Consider the following 9,023-nt stretch of genomic DNA (forward strand, 5'->3'; position numbering starts at 1 on the left):
TTTTTCTATTTTTCTTTTAAAGGCAAATGAACCTTTTTCTGTGGTTTGTAAAGCCACAAGTCCCCTTTACTTAGGATCCAGAAAGGGGCCACGCCCTCTGTCGGAACACCGGCTGCTGAGGCCCTGGAAGGCTGTGTGAAGGGGAAGGAAGCGCGGCAGAGAAAACCTTCCTGCCATCACGCAACATACCCTGCCCGCAACATACCGTGCCCGCGACGCGCAGGCCCTCAGAGCATTCAAATAACAAAGAAAAAATAGTTAACACCTGGGGCGTAAGAGGTGCAAGCATGAGCCCAGAATGGCTAAGGAGGCTGGGCGGTTGGCTGCATCAGGTGTGAAGGCAAAACTTTCAGACACATTGTATTTTCTGAATGATGTCCCTGTCCTCACTGGGTTTATAACAAGGGGATGGATTTGCCAATACCAGTCTCCCTGCTCCAAGAGGACAATAATATGGAGCTTAGGAGTACCTGTTGCCAGCAGTGCAGGCAGGAAGCTTGCCTGTCACCCACCCCTCCAGCCAGCCATGTGTGCTGCACAGGGACAGTTTTCGACCTGAATATCACAATGTACAAACTAAGCTTAGCCCTGTGAGGGCTTGGAGCTGCTGGCCCTGTTGCAAATCCTTGATAGTTTTAGATTATGACAACAAACATCTTCTCATAGGACAATCAGCTTCAAAATCCACCCAACAGAAGCGAGAAAGGGAATGTCAGGGTGGACCAAGTCACAGATGAACTTCTGAAATGGATTAAAGGCTCTCTTTAGTAAACTTGGGAAACAAGGAAGATTTTTACAATTCAGCATTCTCACAAACTAAAAAAATTCATGCCCAACTATTTTTTCCCTTCTTTAGTAGAGATCCATAAATAATTCCTTCACAGGAGAGCAAAACGAAAAAGCTGTATTTATTGCAGCAAAGATAATACGGAAGTTCAATTTTTTTTGCAAACTTTATCTGTAATGGTTGTAACATCAGGTCACCTGTGATAGTTGCAGCATCAGGTTTAGAATAAAATGTGCTAAAACGAAGTGTTGTAAAAATCTAAATCTTGTTGGGCTGGCAACAAGACAGTGCTGCACATTGGTCTGAGCCGTTACTAATGCTGACCCCTGCAAAGAAGCGAATCTCACGTCTAACCCTTGTGATAGACACACACGAAAGAGATGGATTCGTAATGAAATACTGATAAACAGAAGTCTTGGCTTGCCTTACTTCTCGATTATGATCATATAAATAGGGAATATTTTGAAGATTGCAATAGCCTACCTGTTGGTCCGTAGTGTTCATAACAAGAAGGTAACACATGAAGCCCACCTGGTGAACATTATGGTGAACCCAGGAATGCTGCAGCAGTCACCACGCAGAAGTTAAAGAGCATTCAAGTTAAACCCCGCGTTTGAAGTGCTCGCTTGTCAGATTTCCCGTGGTTCTTTTCCACCCTGCGTCTGGCCTTCCTTTCTCTGCCCAACCTCTCCCCGTAAGGGCCTGACCAAGTGCACTATATAAATAAAACTGGGTTCAACCCAATGGCTGAGCTGAGCCTTGACGAGTGAATAGACAGCCGTGCGGCAGCTTCGGAGGGAAGACAAACAGGTCCGCACCTCATGTACTTGGTAAAGAATTTTATTTTATTTCTCCTGGATGAGTACTTTACTCGTGAGCTCACTACAGAAGCTGTACTAGTGATAATAAGACTGGCATTTATAGGATGTCTTTTGTCATCAAAATGCTGAATGGGTCAATGAAATGCCCTCGCATTGCTGTGGGAGCAGTTGGGGCAAGGTTTTGACGAATGGTGAAAACAGACACAGAAGGCAGGGAGAGGCCATGAGAAGACTAAGAATGACAAAAAGGGAAAAGTAACAGTCACTGCAACGCTACTGAGAAAAATACATAAAACGTTCTTTGCACTTTACATCCAAAATAATGGTGTCTTTTAAGAGGGCAGTTTGTGATGGTAAAGTAAAATAATTTGCAACCAAATAATTTCTGATATTAAATGAGGACTCTGAAACATGTATTCTCTTTTCATCAGCGTGAGGTCCATTTCCATAGAAATGGGTGGGAAAAGTAGGCCAAACCCATAGCATAGCTCCTCAGAGGAATGGCAGCTGTGGGACTGGCCAGTCATGGAAAGCACTGGTTTGGAAACCACTGCAGTCAAGAGCTCTTACTGAGAGGGGAAAAAGAAAAGAAAGTTTAAACTCCAAGGAAGGGTGTGGAAAGTATCTGAGGACATTCCTGACCGTTTTGGACAAAGCCACAGAGGAAAAACTGTCTCATGTGCACTTCGCTTTTCACAGATCCCGCAGGACAGTCAGTTACCACATGCTGAACAGGTGCCTCCCTCCCTGCTGGCCTGGGAGAACAGCGCTGTGCTTCATCAGCCAGACCAAGCTATTCACCGGAGAAGTGTTAAGTGGCGAGGCCAAACGCTCCCACGGAAGTGGCCCAGGCGCAGGGAGTGAGTCGAGGCAGACAGGACAGGAGGTACACGGCACTCAGCGCTCAGGAAAGCAAAAAGCAGGGAGAATCGGCACACACTCACCGAGTTTCAAAGTAACGGAACATTTACACCGAACCTATGTTTTTAAAAGGCCTCTTTGGTGGGTTGCAAAAGTAGTGGGTTTATGAAAGCACTGCCTCTGTGCCTCTCTGCAGTGCTCCCCGGGGAGATGGGGCTGCTGCTCACACAGCACCTGACAGCTCGGCGCTGTGGCCCCTTGTCGCCAGCGGAGCGTGTGCTCATCTTTTTCCACCAGCGACTCATCAGCTGCTGGAGCAACTCCGCGAGGCTCTCAACCAAGTGACTGCCAGAGGCCCAGGACACAGAAGTGACCCCAGCTTGCAGGATTCATTTAACCCCTTCGCCCTGGAATTCTTTTGCAGAAAAAGAAAAACATGACAGTTATGTGGTTAATAACTTCCTTAAAGGGAAAAAAGACATCGAAATCTTTGCGCTCTGTGAAATGAGGGAACAGAAGGATTGTTTTCAGCAAGTTTATGTCTATAAGCCAATCAGCTGGGTACCAGTCACTTGCCAACAGGTTGATGTAACCATGACCATAGCAAAAACACTGGCTGTCTTGCTCAGTTCTTACTGATTATTTGGGAAGTTTAAGAAATAGGACATGTGTCGGTAAACACTTGAAAATACATATTATTTTCTTTTTTTCTTCTTACTATATAAACACATTCATATTATCCTAAAGTCACTTGAAAAGTATAGTGATGCTTACAAACAGTGGAAAATATTGATAAGATGCAGAGAAATGAGCACTTTACAGACAGATCTTTGACAGGCTTTAATGTGAATTGTTTTATTTAAAACAGGGAGCCATCAGAGCTGACCAACCATCAGGGTAAACATTCTACAGCATGGCATGGGTGAAAGGTAAATACTCGCCAGCACCTCACACGGGACTAAAAGACAATGTCAGCAACACACCATGGAAGGAACACAAATGAAGTGTGAAAGGCACCTGGCTGGGGGAGAAGCCGCGGTGTGCGCCGCCTCTCGAGCAGGTTTCCTGCGCACTGTGGGTCGGTCTAGACAATGACATTCGGGTTGGCACCGAAAAGGTTCTTGTCTGAAGCCCAGGGTCCTACGTGGGTAGCTAAGCTTTCCTAAGTGGTTTACAGCCACTGTGGCTTAAGGTCCTAAACAGGGGATGAGGTAACACAAAAGCTCTCTCCTTTCTTTTTCTGGAAGAGAAGGGAGCATTCCCCAAGTCTATTTCAGCAGTGGCTTCTGAGGGCTTTTAAGCATTCTAACTTAAAAACAAATAACAACAATGAAATAAAGACAGAAAAGTGGCCTGAATGTAAACCAATCGAATGGAAAGGCAGATTCATTAAAAAAAAAAAAAAAACCCAAAAAAAAAAAAACAACTGGTGACCAGTCCATTAACCGTACAGTTAATGGCCTGTCCGAATAAAGATGTTTAACATGTATCCACAATAAACGCAAGCACAAAGCTGCTTTTGGCAACTGTGAGTAAATAGCTACCTTTTCCTTCGAACACACTGTACTGCTACTGGTGACTGCATGCCAAGTGCTGACGTTAGAAGAGACCCCACAATGGCAAAGGACCCTGGCATTGCCTGCCTGATGTGGCTGGGTCTGTGGGAAACGAGACTGACACCTTCACATAATGACCCCTCCTCAAAGCCTCTCCTCTTCCGTTTGCACTGGATCTTTTAACCTCCTAGCAGGGAGGTCCAAACGATCCTGCTTCCCTCTCAGTTCTAGGCACTCTCTGGAACATCTTTGATTAACCAGGGTCTTTCATTTCTTTCCAACTCCGTTGGTGACTTTTGACTTGGAATGTCGATTCCTTCTTCTGGAAGAATGGCTTTCGTTGTTGCCTGGATGCTTGGGTGGGCTGTCTTCAGAACCTGGCCAAAGGAATCAGAACACACCTCCATCACTGTGGGCTCACTCAGATTCATGACTCTCCTTGCCCAGCCGCCCCAGGCCTGCATGCGAAGAACAGGCTCTTCCACTGATACTTGCGCTCCACCTAGTGGCCTCATTAATAAATTAAGACGAGGCACAGAAACCCCAGCACTGAACTAGAGCAGCAGGTGCCTGGGTATGCAGGGCGATGGCTCCGCGTAGTCTGGGAGGGCCCTGAAGAATTTTTCTACTCACACTGTGGAAGAAGTATCACGGTCGTGGTGATGGGAACCAGAAGAGAGGGTACAAATGAAATCAAAGCACAAAGAAGTGACAGTGAAAACCTGATGTCAAGTCTACGCTCACGATCAAAGGATGCGTTACTTAGGTTTCCACACCTTGACCCGCTACACACCATAGTTTCTAAATCCTTAAATTGGAAAGGCTGCTTGACTTTACAAAATTAAGGAGTCACATGCCCTCTGTCATTTGACCTGGAGGCCACTTGTACAAATCAGGCCCTGACTGCTCATGAAGACAATGCTGGTGCCACACACTGAAGACGTCACATGCCCTCAAAATGTTCAGTCTACAGGGATAACGTCATTTACCATACCATATCATTTGTTTGGGAGCTCAGAGAAACACCTCTTTTATTGGCCGAGTGTGGAACAATCAGCAGGCATCGGGGAGCTGGAGGAGGGGTGAGCATTCCAGCTAGAGGTGTGTAAGGCTTAGGTTGGTTTTGTTTTTAGGTTAAGTACATGGCCAAACTCTGGCCTAAGCAGCCGAGCCAAGAGGTTGTCTGACCGTGGACTCAGATCTAGCCCCCAGCCCCAGAGGAAACCTCCACCCAAGACAGTCACTAAAAAATGTTCTCAGTTTCGGTCTCCACTGTCCAAGAGATTCTTTTATCACTCCGAAGATTTTCTTTTCTTTTTTACTATTCTATCTACCTTTCATCGAAATATATCTCTACCACTGATTATTTCTTTTAGTCTTTTCAATGCAGAAGTGCCCGGAAGTACAAGGACTGATCCGTAAAGAGATGGATACGGATCAGGGTGCTCTGAGGAAGCCCTCCGCCCACTTCTATCAGCATTCTGAAACAGGCTGCTGATCCACTCCTTGACTCAGAAGAAACCATCTCAAAGAGGGTGAGTGGCAACTCAGCAGAGTGTACGCTAGCATTTTCCCAGGGAGAGCTCTAAAAAGCTTGACCCCAGAACTCAGGAGAACAACTTACATACAACTCTAGTGCTTTTCTCTTCCTAAGCCCACTGTGTCTCTGAGCAACTCTATGAGCTAGAATTCACGGTCCCTCGCAGTCTTCATTCTCTCCCTTCGTTAAGCCTTCCAATCGGCCCCTAAGAACTGGCAAGAAACTGCTGTCTAGTGGAGCCTCCTCAGTGTCATTATTCCATGTGCCTAATTTAAAATAACCAGGTGGCCCCAAGTCTTTCCCAAATGCTCCTTGAAAGGTCAGTAGCCCTAACTACGTGACTGAAATCCCTCTCATACTGGTCTGCCTCTTGAATAAATGTGATTAAATCAATACACCTCTTTAAAAGGTTTTTCTTCCTGGCACACAATTCCTCCTAACTCTTTTCACTCATAAAAGACAAGAGGGAGAACACTCCCATCGGGGTGCTGGAGACGTCTTCCTGTCTCAGAAAAGGCAGAAGTCCATGGGGCCTCTTCTTACGAAACAAGTGTTTTGGGCAGATCCTGAAAACATTTTGAATGTTTCTTAATAAGTAAAAGGAGCCATGGGATGAGTAGGTTTGAGACCCTTTAAAATACACATTTATCATCATACAGAAGAGAAATACTGATCCTAAATTTCCTTATTGGGCCTCAGAATGGAGAGGGCCCAGTTAAATCTTAAACAACGAACAAGAGAGATACCTTTTGTACCTTTCCCGTGAGGCCAGGAGATATCTGGACTGTAGGTGCCATCTTCACACTCTGAGTAGGTCTAGGGAGAAAGGCAGGCTTAGTGATGGAATTTCAAGGACTCCCCAGGAGGCAGGGGGCAGGCAAACAAGTGAGAAGCTCTGTCCCTGCCTCTCCTGGTCTGGGGGGTCACCACCACCAAGTGACAGAACTTCCTCATGCTTATGGTTCTCAGTTACAAAACCAAGGCTATCTCCGGAGGATGCAGAATAAACCTTCTAGAAAGTACTTTAGTTCCTTAGACTCGAGGTATAAATAAAGGATGGAAGCTGTTATTTTTACTTAAAAATTACAGTTGACAAGACTGCTACAGCATATTAAGCCTGCACACATCTATTTTCCACTTTAATACTCATGTTCACTAAGAGGTGGGCGGGGCAGGCATTTTGCGATGGGGCCCCAGGATGGGGCACAGGAAGAGGCCTGCGCAAAGTTGGAAGGGCCGGGAATAAGACCCAGCCTTCCAAAAACTAGTCCAGGGCTCTCTCCACAATTTTGTTTAAATAATTAAGTTTTAAACTCCTTACAAAAAGAGAATAAATACTGCAACTTATTGAACAGGGCAATCACAAGCATGGACAGCAACTGATAGGGAACGAATTTTGAACTGGTTAAGTTTCTACATGGCGAGGACTGAAGCCCAGCTCTCACATGCCGACCCAGCATATTCCCATGTGACTATGCTCTGAGTTAAAGCTCTAAGCCAGATGTGATTACTTTAAATAAAAGCCATCTCTGCCTTCCCTCCCATACCTTTTCCCGGTGACCATAGTGCTCTGCATACCACACCATGCCGTACAGACACAGGAAGGTGGTGAAAGCCTGGAAGAGAAAAACCAGCACATTTAATAAATGATGTTGCACAAATTCTGTTTCCCAGAACTTCAGGGTTTCAATGGGAATTCACACAAGACAGCTTGATGCGTTTCTGTCATCTTTCCTAGGACGTTGGTCAAAAAATGGCTGGATGTGGCAGAGATGAGCCCCATGAGTTGGGGGAGCATCCCCAAAGCTTTCGACAAGAAGAGTTATGATGAGTTCTACCTGTGACTCTCCTATCAGAACAGAAGATCATGTTTAGAGGTGGGATAAATGGGATGCATTTTCTAAACGGCTTCGCAGGTTCTGCTCAAGAGGACATACGGGATTCTCTACTGTAATTTCTGGTTTCACGGCCCATCCTCTCCTTCCATCACTAGGGAGAATTATAAGGACTCAGTTCGTCAGCTTCTGTGGGAAAGAGGATTTCTGAATGAAAAAGCAGTTTCATTCAGTCTGGGGTCACAGTGGGGCTGGAGGGCATTCGGGACAAACGCCCACTGTGTCGGCTGCAGAACACAGCTGGCCACTACTGGCCTGGCTTGGGACTGCCTTTTTACTGCTTTTTAGTCTCAGGGACCCCCCTCTGACTCTGGTTCTGGTTGCTTTTGTTTTTCTTAAGGAAAGTAAACAAAAAATAAATATGCCTTGTAAGTCCCTGAGTAAAACGAGAAGGGTGTGGTCCATGGGGACAGGGCAGAGATAACCTCTCCTTCCCCACCAGCATCCCTACCCGCCCTGCACCGCACCCTAAGTTATACTCTAATCTAAGGACAGAATAGACTCTATGTGAACCCAAAGTCTAAAAACATGCTGGGGAAAAGTTCCTGGCCACCGAGACCGAGCACCAAGCTAGAGAGGGAGAGCATGTGACGGGAGCAAGGACAGAGGACTCCCCGCCAGGTCCTTCAGCCAGGCCTCAGCTTCCTGAGTGTATGCCGATCAAAACAAAACGACCGCCTGTTCCAAAGCTAAACTTCTTCAGAATGCCTTGCTTTAGGAACCCATCTGTACCACACCATCCTCACTGTCTAACCTCTATCTGCTGCACTGTATATCCTATTGAGGACCTATCGCCATACGCCAACCGTGGGAATAGGCATAAAAAATTTTTCATTCTTTATAAGAATCATAACTGTAGATCTAAAAGGGTCGCCACAGAGATCATTAATTTCAACTTCACAGAAGAAAAAAACAAAATGGCCCTTTCAAGGACACATGCAAGTACATGGCGAAACTGGAGCCAGAACACAGGTGTCTTGATATTCCTGGATACAAGGTTTAAGGACAGCTATCGAGATAAGTACTGACTTTGTCTATATAGCCTCACATCTCTATCCATTCAACTATCCATCCACTCATCCAGTCCCAAAGAAAGAAAAGCATCACGGGAACAGCCAATACCCGCTCGTCTGTGCTGCACGGCCCAGTCTGGACGAAAGGCTGGAAATTCTCAGCACTGTGGCTGCCAGTCTAGCTCTGGCCCAGCTCCTTTAAGTCAAGGATATTTACTCAGTGTCTGCTGGGGGAACAGCATCATCGTAAGTGTCAAAAAAAGAGTCCAGATGCTCAGGCTGGCCTTCTCCTTTCATGTCATTGAAGTGGGAATAGCAACATGGTGGAGAGATAACACGAAACACAGAGGACCACTAGTTCACATGCATCTGTCTATGCATTAGGGATTTAAAGGAAAAGGATTCATAGCCCCCATCGAAAAAATTAGGCAACGAATAAATATATCAAAATTAGAAAATGAAAACGACTTCTGACCTTGACCACACTCTAGTACATACTCAGACTTCTAGCATACACCACCCACATTAAATGTACTGTTTTCATGGCATG

At 45.7% G+C, this 9,023-nt stretch overlaps 1 protein-coding gene across 2 annotated transcripts in view; it reads right to left on the reverse strand.

The window, feature by feature from the left end:
• Positions 1-3,294: 3,294 nt before the first annotated feature.
• The window catches only part of PTDSS1 (phosphatidylserine synthase 1), a 59,532-nt gene continuing 53,803 nt past the window's right edge, over positions 3,295-9,023 (reverse strand). The window contains exons 11-13 of one of the 2 annotated variants that reach the window (XM_006916666.3): positions 7,113-7,181; positions 6,312-6,381; positions 3,295-4,402 (exon numbers count right to left, since the gene is read on the reverse strand). In XM_006916666.3, coding sequence (XP_006916728.1) covers positions 4,293-4,402; positions 6,312-6,381; positions 7,113-7,181 — 249 coding nt within the window. In that variant the 3' untranslated portion in view covers positions 3,295-4,292. The remainder of the gene's footprint in view (positions 4,403-6,311; positions 6,382-7,112; positions 7,182-9,023) is intronic. The other variant, XM_006916667.3, reaches the window with a different exon arrangement.

This window comes from Pteropus alecto, unplaced genomic scaffold, assembly GCF_000325575.1.
Source record: "Pteropus alecto unplaced genomic scaffold, ASM32557v1 scaffold164, whole genome shotgun sequence".
NCBI classification, from domain to species: domain Eukaryota; kingdom Metazoa; phylum Chordata; class Mammalia; order Chiroptera; family Pteropodidae; genus Pteropus; species Pteropus alecto.